This window comes from Myotis lucifugus, unplaced genomic scaffold (genome assembly GCF_000147115.1).
Source record: "Myotis lucifugus unplaced genomic scaffold, Myoluc2.0 scaffold_28, whole genome shotgun sequence".
NCBI classification, from domain to species: Eukaryota; Metazoa; Chordata; class Mammalia; order Chiroptera; family Vespertilionidae; genus Myotis; species Myotis lucifugus.
The window spans coordinates 6,434,200-6,449,985 of record NW_005871076.1 but is presented as its reverse complement, the minus strand read 5'-3'; the positions used below and the strand labels follow the sequence as shown (position 1 = coordinate 6,449,985).

At 39.7% G+C, this 15,786-nt stretch overlaps 1 protein-coding gene across 5 annotated transcripts in view; it reads left to right on the top strand.

Annotated features, from left to right (window-relative positions):
- Positions 1-15,786, top strand: part of CTNNA1 (catenin alpha 1) — a 171,511-nt gene that overhangs the window by 22,091 nt on the left and 133,634 nt on the right. For 3 of the 5 annotated variants that reach the window (XM_023752104.1, XM_023752107.1, XM_023752108.1), the window contains exons 2-3: positions 12,763-12,869; positions 14,950-15,145. In XM_023752104.1, the coding sequence (XP_023607872.1) occupies positions 12,765-12,869; positions 14,950-15,145 (301 nt within the window). In that variant the 5' untranslated portion in view covers positions 12,763-12,764. Of the gene's footprint in view, positions 1-1,246; positions 1,265-6,525; positions 6,544-12,762; positions 12,870-14,949; positions 15,146-15,786 lie in introns of those variants that run through there. The other 2 variants (XM_023752105.1, XM_023752106.1) reach the window with 2 other exon arrangements.

Genomic DNA, 15,786 nt, shown 5'->3' with positions numbered 1-15,786 from the left:
CCTCAAGGGGTTTACAAACGAATGGGATTAGCCTTAGTAATATCACTTGATAGTCAAAAATTAGCAATCTATACCCATTTTTACTAATCTATAATAAGAGACATTTTTTATTTCTTTCTTCATGCTAGATGAAACCTAAAACAGTTGAGCCAATTCAATAAGGTATAAAATGTTACTAGATGAAAGTTACCATGCCTAAAAAAAGCCATGGTTCCTATGCTCAAAGAGCTTTCAGTTTCTTGGGAGATAGACACACTAATATAGTGCTCTGTGGCAAGTGCTGTAATAGAAATGAGATGCTTGTAAAGTATTGGGGGGAACCCAGAAAAGAGTGAACAGAAGCAGAGGACATTTGTGTAAGTCTTGAAGGAAGATGGAAAAGTCTGGAAGGTCTCTGAGCAGAGGAAAGGGCTTGCTTGTACAGAGCTCTGGAGGCATGCACATGCACTGGAGAAGAGTTTCATGGAGTGGAGGCAGGTGATGGGTTAAGCAGTTCCATATTTAATTTTTTGAGAAAACTCCATACTCTTTTCCATAGCGACTGCACCAGTCTTCATTCCCACCCACAGTGCACACTCTCCACATCCTCGCTAGCACCTGTTGTTTGTTGGTTTATTGATGGTAGCCATTCTGGCAGATGTGAGGTAATATCTTGTGGTTTTAATTGGCATCTCTCTGATGCTGAGTGACGTAAGCATTTTTTCATATGTCTGTTGCCATTTGTCTATTCAGGTCCTTTTCCCGTTTTTAAATTGGATTGTCTGTCTCCTGGTGTTGAGTTGTACAAGTTCTTTATACATGTTGGAAATTAACCCCTTTTCAGATGTATCATTGATAAATATGTTGTCCCATTCAGTGGATTCCCTTTTCATTTTGTCGATGATTCTTTTGCTGTGCAGAAGCTTTTTAGTTTGATGTAGTCCTATTTGTTTATTTTTTCCTTTTGTTTCCCTTGCCTGAGGAGATATATTGGCAAAAATATTGCTACAAGAGTTGTCTGAGATTGTACATTTTAAATGTAAATGAACATTTAAAGTCTTTGAAGTAGGTGTGTAGCTCTTTGCACTAACGAGGCAGTTTGCCAACAATCAGCTTCCTTAGTTCTGATGGAGCTATGCTTTTCTTTCTTTTTTTTAAAATATATTTTATTGATTTTTTACAGAGAGGAAGGGAGAGAGATAGAGAGTTAGAAACATCGATGGGAGAGAAACATCGATCAGCTGCCTCCTGCACATCTCCTACTGGGGATGTGCCCGCAGCCCAGGTACATGCCCTTGACCGGAATCGAACCTGGGACCTTTCAGTCCGCAGGCCGACGCTCTATCCACTGAGCCAAACCGGTTTCAGCTATGCTTTTATTTTCTGCTTGCTTCTTCATTTCTCTGTCATAAAGATTGCTGGTCAAACTCCTTCATCTCTGCCCCTTTCTGAATTTATAGTTAACTTTTGCTTTAATAGCCGGGATTGCTCTTTATAAGGTAATTAAGACTGAATGCAGTTTAACTTTTTATTTAATTCCACTAAGCATGATTTCTCCTGTAAAAACCTAAGGTTGTTGTAATTCATTAAGGTTGGCTAGCTTTAGTAGGTTTTGTAATAGATCTTGTGAAGGAGTGCTCTGTAAGTTAATTGGAAAACTTAGAAACTGCCAAGAGTTTGAAACTTATTTGTTTAGCTACTCTAAACAATATCATTAATTGTAGAGAAGCAGAAGATATGACTAAGATTAAGGCAGGAGCTTTGTCTTGGTAGGCTTGTAAATATTTTAAAATTAGGTTGCATAAATTCAGTTAAACCAATACTGTGTCTGTTCTGCATAAAACACCTTTATTTGCCAGCAACTTAAGGGATATAAAGAAACATAAGCATAATTATCTTCCTTAAACTTAAAATCTAGCTAGGAAGACCACAGGCGAAACCTGGGGAAAATTACACTCAATAAAACAATATAGAGGCTATGGAGAGATAATATAAATGAAATGAATACTAGAATTTCAGGGCTGGAAGGGCTTAGAGCTTGGAATTCAACCCCTTTCATTTTATAGATGAGAAAACTGAGGACCCAGAGAGGTGAAGTGATTGCCCAAGATCAGATAATAAGTTAATGGCAAAGCTGGTACCAAAAGCCATGTTCTTTCCAGAGAACATATTCTCATTAGATTTTAAATACTCCACTACTTTTTGGAATCCTTTTAGGGTTGGGGTCACCAAAAGCATAACTTGGCTCTGTAGTTTAATAATGTTCAGTATCATTCTTGGCAGGGCCTTTGATTAAAGATGCCGTACGAGGCAGCCTACTTCCATGATGGTAATTGAAAGACTTGAAAACACACTGAATGGGTTTCCAGTTTTCAAGTGTCAGTATATTTCAAGTTTCTCGATGTTAGTGAATGATTGAGTCCTTTGCCTGCCTAACACCTTTAGTGGGAGTCTGCCTCTGTTGAATTTTTATGGGGAGGCTAGAGACTTCTCAGAGATATTAATTACTTAAGGGAATGTGGAATTCTGGAATGTAGAAATCGAAGGGATTTTAGGGGAGAATCTTGTTCAGTGGTTGCAAAGTATTGATAAACAGGGCAAACCTAGTTTTCAGACACGTTTGCTTGTCCCACACAATGGTAAAATTTTTTTGAACTAGTTGCTAATGTTAAAGTTGGAAGATTTCACATAAAAACCTGAATCTCTGGATCTCTTGAAAAATTGGACGACTTGCTAACCCTAGATCTACATCATAAAGATTGTTTAGAGCTGATGGGCAGCTGGGCAAGTTTTCCTGATTAGTCAGTCCTGGCCCCTCCTAACAGTCTCCCCAGACTCAGATGTCATTGGCAATTCATTATTGTGCTTACACTTTGCCTTGGTTAGAGTTAAGAAGAAAGTGAAATTATTTTGTACCCTAAAGTATCAAAATTTGGAAAAGAGAAGACAAAGCAGGCTTTTTTAAAAATGAGAACATTTTAAATTATCAACATCTGTACAAATCTTTTTTTTTCTTTAATATATTGTTATTGGTTTCAGAGAGGAAGGGAGAGGGAGAGATGGGAATATCAGTGATGAGAGAGAATCATTGATTGGTTGCCTCCTGCACGCCCCACATGGGATTGAGCCCGCAATCCGGGCATGTGCCCTGACCGGGAATCAAACCAGCGACTTCTTGGTGCATAAGGTTGATGCTTAACCACTGAGCCATGCCGGCCGGGCTGCCCAAATATTTTTTTTAATCTTCACTTGAGTATATTTTTTTCCATTGATTTCTGGGGAGAGTGGAAGGGAGGGAGGAGGGGGGGAAAGAAAGAGAGAGAAACATTGATGTGAGAGAGACACCTGGATTGATTGGTTGCCTTCCGCAAGCACCCGTACCAGGGCTCTGGAACTTGTTACCAAGGTACTTGCCCTTGACTGGGAATCAAACCCACGACCCTCGGTTTACAGGCTGACGCTCTGACCATTGAGAAAAACCGGCCAGGGCTGTACAAATCTTAAGGGAGTCTTGTTCTTTAAGTATCAGAAGCCTTTTCCCCTGATGGGGTTGGCCCATTCTTTGCATGCTCACCTTGGGCAGCTTCCTCCTTCTTTCCTCCTTCCAGGTATCTCCAAACAGTGTTCCTTCTGCTCCACAGCTTCCCTAAGCCTGAGACCCTATTTCTCAGACTAGAATGCTCATCTTGGTTCTCAGTTTTTTAATTTTTTTTAAAAAATAAGCTTATTGATTTTTAGAGAGGAGGGGGAGGGAGAGAGAGGAACATCATGAGAGAAAAACATAGATCAGCTGCCTCCTGATGCCCCCTACTGGAGATCGAGCCTGAAACCTGGGCATGTGCGCTAAACAGAACCGGCAACCTCTTGGTGCATGGGATGACTCTCAACCAACTGCACTACACTGGCGGGGGGTTTGGTTCTCAGTTTTGCTTATGTAGGAAAAAGGGCCTGAGCTTCGGTTCTAAAGCAATAGGAATGCGTGTGTACGCTGCTTGATTTGCTGGTTTTCAGAAGTTACAAAGTCCTCAGACCTAGGGCTTTGCCCCAAGCTGGGGTTTAGCTAACTGTCCTTCCCTGGGCTCCTGCTTTTGAATAAGGCTTTTTATTTCAAGAAGAAGAAAAAATAGGAAGAGTTTATTTCTTTGGGAACGCGAATTGTTTGCTGTACTTGTTTAAGAATTAAAACAAATGTGACCACATGACTACTTCAGCTGGCTTCATTTATTTCTTGGCTCCCTCCTACAACCCTTGAGGAGTTTTCTGTTATATTTGTGTTAGTTGATGCAGTGACTGTGGAATGCTAGGATATAGGAGTGCAGAATCCATGGGATAAATCATTCTTTCTAAAATGTCTTATCTGTGACATTTGATGACATTTGCTTGAACTGTTATTAGCCCTTTAGCAATCTAGAGCACTCCATCTTCTAAAGTTTACTGATTTGGGCTCATCAGATTAGTGAAAAAATAACCTTTAAAAACCAAAGTATAGGCCTGACATATCAGTGTAGAGAGCATATTTGCCCACTTGTAATGAAACAAATTCCCTGGAAACTGGCATTCTGTATTACCAGATTAAGCAAATCCAAAATCTAAATTTCTTTTGGCACTCCGTCTCCAATTATTCTAGAATTTTTTGATGCTTAGATAAGTCTTGGTGAAATATTAAATGATACCTGTGCTGATATTTTCAGCAATATCTAATGGGGTCCAGCTATTCATTGTCACTCAGGTGTGCATTTATGGCAGATGATATACAAATTTTTTTAAAAATATATTTTTATTGATTTCAGAGGGGGGGGGGAGAGAGAGAGAGAGAGAGAGAGAGAGAGAAACATCAGTGATGAGAGAGAATCATCGATTGGCTGCCTCCCGCACACCCCCTACTGGGGATCCAGCCCGCAACCCGGGCATGTGCCCATGACCAGAATCAAACCTGGGACCCTTCAGTCTGCAGGCCAATGCTCTATCCACTGAGCCAAACCAGCTAGGGCTATACAGATATTTTTATATTAAAGTTGTTAAGAGTGGGCTAGTCACAGACATGTGCTTTTCTATCTTGTCCTAGTCATCATTTTATAATCTTTTTTTTGGTCATCATTTAAAAACAGATTTTAACATTAATTAAAATTAAATAAAATTTAAAAATCAATTCCTCAGCCACACTAGCCACATTTGAAGATATCTCTCTCTTCCCTTCCTCTGTTCTCCTTCTCCTTTTACCTTCTTTGCTTTTCCCTTCCTCTCTATTCCTCCTCCCTTCTTCTCTCCTCCTACCCCTTTCATTCTCTCCATCCCTTCTCCCTTCCTGTCCCATTTTTCCCATTTCCCTCCTTTTCCTTCCCCTCCCGTCCTTCCTCTCTCACTCCCTTCTCTCTTCATCTAACTCTCTGTCCTACTTTCCATTTCTCTCTGTATATATATTTATACTAGAGGCTCAGTGCATTAAATTTGTGCACTCGACAGGGGACGGGGGTGATCACTCAGCCCGGCCTGTGCCCTCTTGCATTCTGGGAGCCCTCAGGGGATGTCCTGGTTTCTGGCTGAGCGGCGCTCCCCTGGTGGTCAGTGCACGTCATAGTGACCGGTGGTTCCCCTGTTAGATTGATTTGCATATTAGCCTTTTATTATATAGGATTTAATACATTATTTTTTTCTGCAGTATATGAACATTGCAGACATCATGCCCATTATATGATACAAGGACATAACTACAATATAATGATGAAAAACTGAAAATTTAACATTGATATGCTATTATATAATTCATAATCCATTTTCAAATTTTATCAATTGTCTCAATATTTTTTTCTTCTAGTACAATTTGAGTCCAGAATTATAGCATTTAGTTATCATGTCTTTTTAGCCTCCTTTAATCTGGAAGAATTTTTCAATTTATCTTTGTTTTTCTTACCTTGACATCTTTGAAGACTACATGTTTTTTTGTTTGCTTAGTGGTTTTTTTTCAGTTTTTATTTCAAGAAAAACGATTTTAAATATGATAATGTTACATGCAGTAAACACCAATTATTCAAGAAAAATGATCTTACATATAATAATATTAAATGCAATAAACATTAATATTTCAAGAATAAAAGGATTTTAAATATGATAACATTACCAAAACTGCACTAACATAGTATGATATCACAAAAGTTATAGGAAATATTAAAAATCTGCAAAAAATAGGATTACTTCTATTATATTCTAGAGTATTTTTTCCCCCCTGTGGCTCTATTTTTGTTCATCAATTTATGTTGTTCATTATATTCCACAAATGAGTGAGATCATATGATATTTATCTTTCTCCAACTTGCTTATTTCGCTTAGCATGATGCTTTTCAAGTCTATTTTGTTGGATATGAGTATTGCTACTTCAGCTTTTTTTCTTTTCCATTTGCATGGAAAATATTTTTCATCCCTTCACTTTCATCCTGTGTGTGTCTTGTTTTGAGGTGGGTCTCTTGTAGACAGCATATAATTGGGTCATGTTTTTGTATTCATTCAGGTACCCTACACCTTTTGATTGGAGCATTTAACCCATTTATTTAGGGTTATTATTAAGAGGTACTTATTTATAGCCATTTTAATTCTGTATGGCTAGGTTTCTCTCTCTGTTTCTTCTTCTGAGCAATCCCTTACAGCAGTCCCTTTAGCATTTTTTGTAATGCTGGCTTGGTGGTGATGAACTCCTTTAGCCTTTTTTTTTTTTGTCTGGGAAGCTCTTTATTTGACAGTCTATTTTGAATAATAATCTTGTTCCAGATCCTTGCTTTCCATTACCTTGAGCACTTCATGCCATTCCCTTCTGGCCTGTAGAGTTTCTGATGAGAAATCAGGTGTCAGCCTTATGGGAACTCCTTTGTAGGTAACAGTTTTCTTTTCTCTTGCTGCCTTTAAGATTCTCTCTTTGTCTTTAATTTTAATTATGATGTGACTGGGTGTGGGCCTGTTTGGGTTGTTCTTGTTTGGGGTTCTCTGTGCCTCCTGAACTTGTGTGACTTTTTCCTTTACCAGGTTAGGGAAGTTTTCTACCATTATTTCTTCAAATACCTTCTCTATCCCTTTCTTCCTTTCTGCCTCTTCTGGCACACCTATTATCTAATATTGTTATGTTTCACATTGTCCCACAGCTCTCTTAAGCTGTCCTCCTGTTTTTTAGTTGTTTTTTGTTTTCGGTTCTCTAATTGAGTAATATTTTCAACTCTGTCTTCTAATTCACTGATTTGATCCTCAGCTTCCCCTAATCCTGTGGTCGGCAAACTGCAGCTCTCGAACCACATGCGGCTCTTTGGCCCCTTGAGTGTGGCTCTTTCTAAACCTTAGGAGTACCCTAATTAAGTTAATAACAATGTACCTACTATATAGTTTAAGTTTAAAAAATTTGGCTCTCAAAAGAAATTCCAATTGTTGTACTGTTGATATTTGGCTCTGTTGACTAATGAGTTTGCCGACCACTGCCCTAATCTGCTGTGTATTTCTTCCAATGTGTTATGTCATTATCTCACATTGTTCTTTTTTCATATTACTATATATTTTTTCATGCTGTTGAGCATCTTTACCATCATTACTCTGAACTCTGTTTCAGATAAATTTTTTTTTATCTCTGCTTCATTTATCTCTTCTTCTGGAGAATTCATTAGTTCTTTCATTTGGGGGTTGTTTCTTTGTTTCCTCATTTTGTTTTCTGTCTGGGTTTGTGACTAAGTTTTAGGTAAATCCTCTACACTTTTCAATCTCTAGTGCAGGACAGTGTTAAAGGCAGTTTCTGACTAATTGGATCAGACAAAGACTCAAAGCCTCCAGAGACCACCTCTGTCTAGAGCAGTGGTTCTCAACCTTCCTAATGCTGCGACCCTTTAACCCTTTGCACTCCGAACCATTCTGGACATTGGCTACCAGCTACTCGACGCTACTTTGCGGCGGAAACGTGCATTTACAGACCCTCGTATTATTTAGTATAATTTTGGAACCAAGTAACATATTATAATGATATTGGACTTATATGAATTGGGTGACATCGAGGAATGTATATTTGCAAAAAAACCAATATTTTATTGTTTATAATTTTGTACAGTATGATAAGTTTTGTAACACTCCCCAACATGCATTGCAGGCTGATTAGTGCATGTTTGACAGTAATAAGTGGTTTGACGCCTGCCACCAGGTGTTTTCCTGTTAGAACACACAATGCAGTCCCGTTTTCTTTGTCCCACATCGGGAATATGTAGTTTATTGTTTAATCTATTGTCCGCAGAAGATGTGGATGGATGCGTTCTCGATACACGAAAATCGCCCTTTAATTGGTCAACGAGTGTCTTGACAAACTTGTGGTGTGTCATTGGCGTTTCATTACTTGTTTGTTTTTCGATGCGATACATTATGTATGAGTTTATCACACACATTTCCAACCCCCCAAAAAAATAACTTCCTCCACCATTTGAGCGATTTACGGAGGAAACAATACGTTGAAGCGTATTGATCCGCACGATCCGCACCACCCATATTTGCCGTATATTCTAACACCATTTCAGGCTTACTGACTGTTACGATATGTCCACCGCGTAATGTTCTCTGGGTAGATTGTAGGTTTGTGTTATAATAATTGGTGAGCATGGTAATAATTCTTTTATCTTTCCACGCAAGAAGCGTAGTATTATTCTTTCTGTATGCAACTGTTTCTTTCCAATTTCTTCTTTGGCATAATTGTTTGTCTCTTTTATTATGCTGTCTACTAATTCTTCAGTAAAATATAATGTGAAATAGTCTATGGGCTCTTTTATGTTACTCGGGACTTGTGGTCCGGCTATTTCTTCGTGTAAATCAAAATTTATCGTGGCTGGAGGAACGTCCGATTCGGTAACATCTTCCCACTCTTCACTTGACGATACGTTGTCATGTTGCCGTGTGTTTTCTTCCGTACTACTATTATCGCTTTCGCTATCTATGCGAACAATTCGTCGCCTTCTAGGTTGAACGATATCACTATCACTGCTGTCGTTTTGTTCTACAGTTAGTCTTTCTAACGTGTCTGTATAGAGGTCTATCTGGAGCTCATCTTCACTACTACTTGTGTCATGAGACTCATTCGTGGTTGGACGCTTTGCCATTGTTCTAATAAAAAATATGAATAAATGCATGGGTTGAAAATTTCTAATTGTTATTACTAACTGACAAGATGATATTTACCAAAATAGCTTTCACCAAACAATTTCACTAAGAAAAGAATCACTTTTCCGATTTTCTCCTCGTTAGATCTATGTGCACTGCTCGAAGCTTCAAACCAAAATGAGCTCAGCTTTGAAAATCTTTTCCTCCAGATGTAGACTTGTTTATTTGTAATTATATATCTCACTATACAGTGCGCGCTATGTTCGAAAACCGACCTTTCTTCTACAAACTCCCCTTATCGCTCTTTTCAAGTGGCGTTGCGAAGTGCTCGGACCGTGGTGAGCACGCATCTCACGTTCTCGTCCGACACAAAACCCGCTGACATTTCTTGTATATATCTTAGTAATTTTACGATATTTTGATTTAATTTCTTGTGCCATTTCAAGATAAAACTTCAGGGAAACATGCATGTCTCAAAAAGTTGCGTTGAAATAACTCAATTCCCCGTAATCACTAATAAACTGCAATGTCCCCTGAGAGGGGACATCCGAGTGATATGCTAGAATTCCGATGTCCCCTGAGAGGGGACAGCGGAGTGCAAAGGGTTAATACAGTTCCTCATGTTGTGGTGACCCCCAACCATAAAATTATTTTCGTTGCTACTTCGTAACTGTAATTTTGCTACTGTTGTGAATCGTAATGTAAATATCTGATATGCAGGATGTATTTAGGTGACCCCTGTGAAAGGGTCGTTCGACTCCCAAAGGGGTCGAGACCCACAGGTTGAGAACCGCTGGCTTAGAGACTAATAGGATTCCTACTTGAATTGCTCCCAGGTAATTGTCCTCAGGTGTGGTGAGAGTTTTTTCAACAGGGTGGGGCAGTTGCTCCTGCCTGGAGGCTAATTGTTACTTTAATCTCTTAAGTGGCCTCAGGGCAAGGTGTTTTCCAATAGGGTGTGTCTTTCCCCCAGGCAAGGCAGGTGTCTATGTGGGAAAGATGTCCTCCGCGCTGTATGAAAGAATGACAGTACAGGAAACTTGGGGTGTCTGCCTTCTGAGCTCTATCCCCCGAGTCCCCAGTCCTGGGTTCTGCTCTCAAAGCTCCCGTCTACTTTACCCTTCCTCTGTCAGAGCACAAGGTGGGTGCCTCCACAGGGAATTTTTGTGGGTTGGCCCTTTAAGAGGGTGCTCAAACTTTCAGTTGCCACTCCCTGGCAGACAGCACCCCACTGCTTTTCACAGCCAGATGATATGTGGGTACCCTCCTCAGTTTGGTGCTCTCTGCTGGGGGGCTTAGCTTCAGGATTAGATCCCAGAGTTCTCAGTGGCACAGCTGAGATATCTTTCCGGGACTTCAGCTGCTCTCTGGGTGCTCGGCCACCCCTTTTGTGCCTCCACCCCTCCTACCAGTCTCCATGTGGTCTCCACCTTCAGTCCTTGGGTATCAGGGTTCTCTCCTGTGAGTTTTCCATTGATTATTCAGGAAGCCTTTCCATATTTCTTTTTTAAAAAAAATATATTTTATTGATTTTTTACAGAGAGGAAGAGAGAGGGATAGAGAGTTAGAAACATCGATGAGAGAGGAACATCGATCAGCTGCCTCCTGCACACCCCCCACCAGGGATGTGCCCACAACCAAGGTACATGCCTTTGGCCGGAATCGAACCTGGGACTTTTCAGTCCACAGGCCGACGCTCTATCCACTGAGCCAAACCAGTTAGGGCAGCCTTTCCATATTTCAGTTGTAATTCCAGCTGTTCCTGGGAGCATCCTCCTACTCTGCCACCATTTTAATCCTGCTTTGTGGATTTTAGTTCAAGAAACAATGACAGGAACTTAACAGGAACTGTAGGCTTGAAAAGGATCTATCCTTCAAGAAAATGCTTACCGCTAATCCAGGGATCTGGAGCCTTTTCTCTGGAAAGGGCTGCGTGTTACATATTTGGCTGCACAGGCCTCGGTCGCTGCCATAGGCCTTCTTGTAGCGCAGCCTTAGGTGGATCTTGAAGATTACATTTTTGAAGTTATTTTATAGCATGTCCCTCACTGTGAGTTTGATGTTTCCTCATGACGAAATTGAAGTTATATTATTTTGGTAGATAGTACCACAGAAAGTTATGTATCCTTTCTCAGAGTGCATCATATCAGGAGGTACATGATGTCAATTTGTACCATTATTAGGGATGTTAATTTTGACCACTTGATTAAGGTGGTCTGCCACCTTAAAGTTATATATTACCCCCTTTGAAATCAGTAGTCTCTTCGGAGTTACCATGAGACGTTGTAAATATTCAGTTTTTCAGTAAACTTTCACCCAATCAGTTTAGCATTCTTTAATAATTCATGCCTGAATTCAGTTATTATGATGGTTCCTGAATTGGTTGGTTGTGATTTATTCAGTGATCTGTTTGAAATTTAGGTAGTTTCCAATAATGTGTGGTTGTGAACATCATTTGCTATGTAGGTTTTTAACATGCACCTTAATATTATATTTAGAGTAAAATTCTAGAAGTGAATTTTTGGGTCATAAGAATGCATCCTTTTATGGTTTTAAAGTTCTATCAACAGTGTGTTGTCTGGAAAGTTTATATTAGTGATTACCTCAACCACATACCTCTCCTATCTTTTTAAAAATTTAATTTTTAAGGCATTACTTTTAGAAGCAAACACTAACTGCTTGGTATTTTTGTTGAAGTCTTTGCTCTAGTCTTAATGCCTCTGTCTAATGGAAGTTTATCTTAATACTGATACAGTGATATTTGACTAAGTGTGACTTGGAATTTCTCCTGGCTATGAGTGAAAATAGTTGCAGGTGTAGAGGGCAGAAGACCTTTTTAAACCTTATGTTTTAATATAGAGTAAGACAAGATGTTCTCTAGGGCCCTAGCCAGTTTGGCTCAGTGGATAGAGCATCAGCCTGTGGACTGAAGGGTCCCAGGTTCGATTCTGGCCAAGGGCACATGCCTGGGTTGCGAGCTCGATCCCCAGTAGGGCGTGCAGGAGGCAGCCAATCAATGATTCTCTTATCATTGATGTTTCTATCTCTCTCTCCCTCTTCCTTCCTCTCTGAAATCAATAAAGAAATATATTTAAAAAAAAAAAAGATGTTCTCTAGGAATCCATCAAAAAATGAAGTGAAGTGTATCATTTAGATAATAATGTACTATAGCCCTGGCTAATGTGGCTAAATTGGTTGAACATTGTCCCCTACACCAGAAAGTAGTGGGCTCGATTCCCAGTCTGGGCACATGCCCAGGTTTTGAGTTTGATCCCTGTTTGGGGAGCATGCAGGAGGCAAGTGATTAACGTTTTTCAAAATGAGAATCTTTTGTATTAGGGTTCATTCACTTTAGCTTTTCATCCTGCTTCTAAGTTGGCATGGAAATACTGAAAGAAATGCTTTGGTGCCAGAGAAGCCCAAAGGGAAAAGCTCTATATGTTTGGGAATACCTTCTTATGGTACCCCTAATGTTTGTAAACTCGAAATCTTAAGAGGTTGTAAGAGTTATTGGGCCCTCATGTATAGGCTAGTAAGAATTTTTTCCATCTTGTGGTGAATGTAGCTTTCCTTGATATAAAATATGATACAAAAGTCCTTATGTAGGAGATTTGTTACATATTTCATGTTTGTGTTTGATGTTTGTCTGACATTGACTTTTTGTTTCTCTTTTAGAAATGACTGCAGTTCACACAGGCAACATAAACTTCAAGTGGGACCCCAAAAGTCTAGAGATCAGGACTCTGGCAGTTGAAAGACTGTTGGAGCCTCTTGTTACACAGGTAAGCATCTGAAATCAAATTCATACATAGTTATTGTAACATGGTTCCATAGCAGTAACAAACATAGAACAAAGTTATTTAGTTCAAAGGTTTAATTTGAGCATTTGAGTTTAGGTTGATGGTGCTTGTTACAAATACAAATATCATAGTGGGATGGCATTTCATTAACTGTTAGCAACTAGATATGCACTTTTAGTGTTCTGGCACAGTTTACTAGTGTGAGTGAGAGAGAGAGGTAGATAGATAGTCAAAATGTAGTGGCATGTGCTATCTTTTTAAAAAATTCTGTTTCAACTGATAAATATAAACTAGTATTATATGTATATATACATGTACATGTGCACATATATAATTTTTAAAATATGTAGGAATGTGTGGTCAGACTCAGGTATATTTACTTTCTTGGAGCCCATCTACTATAACTCTTAGTAAATCTTTTGTGTGACAGATTACTCTAATAACAAATCTTCAGTCATCTTCATCCTATAGATTATCTAGTATTATATGTATTTACTAGTGGCCCGGTGCACGAATTCGTGCACATTAAAAGGGAATTAATTAGAGGAAATATATTTTTTTAAAATATTTTTATTGATTTCAGAGAGGAAGGGAGAAGGGGAAAGAGAGATAGAAACATCCATGATGAAAGAGAATCGTGGCTCGGCTGCCTCCTGCATGCCCCCTACTGGGGATCGAGCCCGCAACCTGGCTTGTGCCCTTGACCGGAATCGAACCTGGGACCCTTCAGTCCACAGGCCGATGCCCTATCCACTGAGCCAAACTGGCTAGGGCTAGAGAAAATATTTTAATATTGCTACTTGCCCTTTCTCTATAATAGAAGTGTCAGAGATGAAAGAAAATTAGTAAAATGTATATGAAAATCTTCCTCCTCTCAGAGTCTGGGGCACGCCACGGGACCCAGAGTCAAGTCCCCGCCCACCTGCGTGCAACTTGAAATCATGCGAGACTCAGACCTGGCCGGCCCCCACCACCATTGGGCGAGATCCAGCTCCGGCCAGCCCCTCCCCCATCAAGCCCCGTCAGGTGGGGGGGCGCAGCCTCAGGGCACCTGTCAAGCCCCGCTGGGCGGGGGGCATAGCCTCAGATCCCCCGACCTGGCGCCGGGCGGGGAGCGCACCCTCAGGTCCCCCGGCCCAGCCTCGAGGCGGGGTTGCAGCCTCAGGTCCCCCGCCCCGGCCCGGTGCCACGCAGCCTCAGGTCCCTGCTGATGGCTTGTTACGGCTCATTACGGGAACCCTGCCTCCACTGTGGGCGCAGCCATTTTGTGATGGCGTGATGGAGTGAGGGTCAATTTGCATATTACCTCTTTATTATATAGGATATAGGATAGGATGGTGGTTACTGTTCTTGGACTCAAAACACCATTGTGGTAGGCTACTTTGGGCAGTTGTTCCTTTCTTTCTTAAGGGTCTTCACTAATTGCTGATATTTGTGTGAAAAAACTGTAAAAAGATTTCAGAAGTAAGTTATCTTAAAACATTTTACACAGGTTGAAAATGGGAAAAATGTGATCTTCAGTTAAAACTGAATTTAGTGTTGACCTCTTTCTGGAACTCTTTAAAAAAATTGAATTTGTTGGGGTGACATTGATTAATATGATTATACAAGTTTCAAGTATACAATTCTATAATATATCATCTGTATATTATATTGTGTGTTCACCACCCTAAATTAAGTTTCTTTTCATCACCATTTATCCCCCCTTACCCTATTCTACTCCTCCTGACCCCCTGCAACTTCTTAATGACAGAGTAGAGATATCTAACTTGTTTCTAATCAGTTTTTAATTTATAAGATAATGAAAAATCTAATATTCATATTTGAGGAATTAAGATATTATATTTCTTATACATAAGAGCTAAATTATTTGAGAAACTAAATAGAGTATCATTACTGTATGTTTTAAACATGGAGAGAGTTGTATGTTATTTGTTAGTGCTTGGTGGAATGTCATAAATGTGATGTTATGAATAATTTATTTTTGCTATTTTAAAAGATGTTAGTCTTTTATTTTCATTTTAACTGACTGTAGTTTAATTTTTAAAAATGAATCTTTTAGGTTACGACTTTGGTAAACACTAACAGTAAGGGGCCCTCTAATAAGAAGAGAGGTCGTTCTAAGAAGGCCCATGTTTTGGCTGCATCTGTTGAACAAGCAACTGAGAATTTCTTGGACAAAGGGGATAAAATTGCAAAGGAGAGTCAGTTTCTCAAGGAGGAGCTTGTGGCTGCTGTAGAAGATGTTCGAAAACAAGGTAGGTTAATATTGCTTTTTATATATAGAAGGGCAGTCCTTTTTAGAAAATTAATTCTGGAAGGTGACTTTTTGTGGTCAATATTTTCATTTTTATGTTTGCCAATTGCTTTAATTAATCATATTCAGTTATTGGAGATATATTAAGTTGTGCTGGCTTAAATTTTAATCAGGAGAGATAGTAACAAAGGAAAAATTTTTTTGGAGAATTTGAATTCACTTCTCATGGGTGTTCCAAGTAAAAGTTGAGTCTTAGAAATGTTGTCAATTTGATAGAAAATAAATGGGGCAGAAGTTTACATGTCATCCTATGTAGTATCTCTTGTTTAGTTAATGCTGAAGACATAGGGGTGATAAAATATAAAAATGTGCAGCAATTCTGGAAATTGTGCCGGGCCAGCACAGCCAAGGGTTCGGTGAGCCTGAGGGGGGGGGGGGGGGTTGGAGAAGGATGTAGAAAAGACAAAGACAATAAGCTGGGTGAGGGTGGATCTCCTGTGCCTGGCTAAGGCCACAGAGAGAGATCCAGACGGCAAGCTGAGCCTTTAGTATATAGCCAGAGGTAAACAAGGTAGTGGTCAACAGAGTTACAATGTTCTTGTGAGTTTCACTTGTTTTGGCAGCACTTGCTGCACCTCCCAC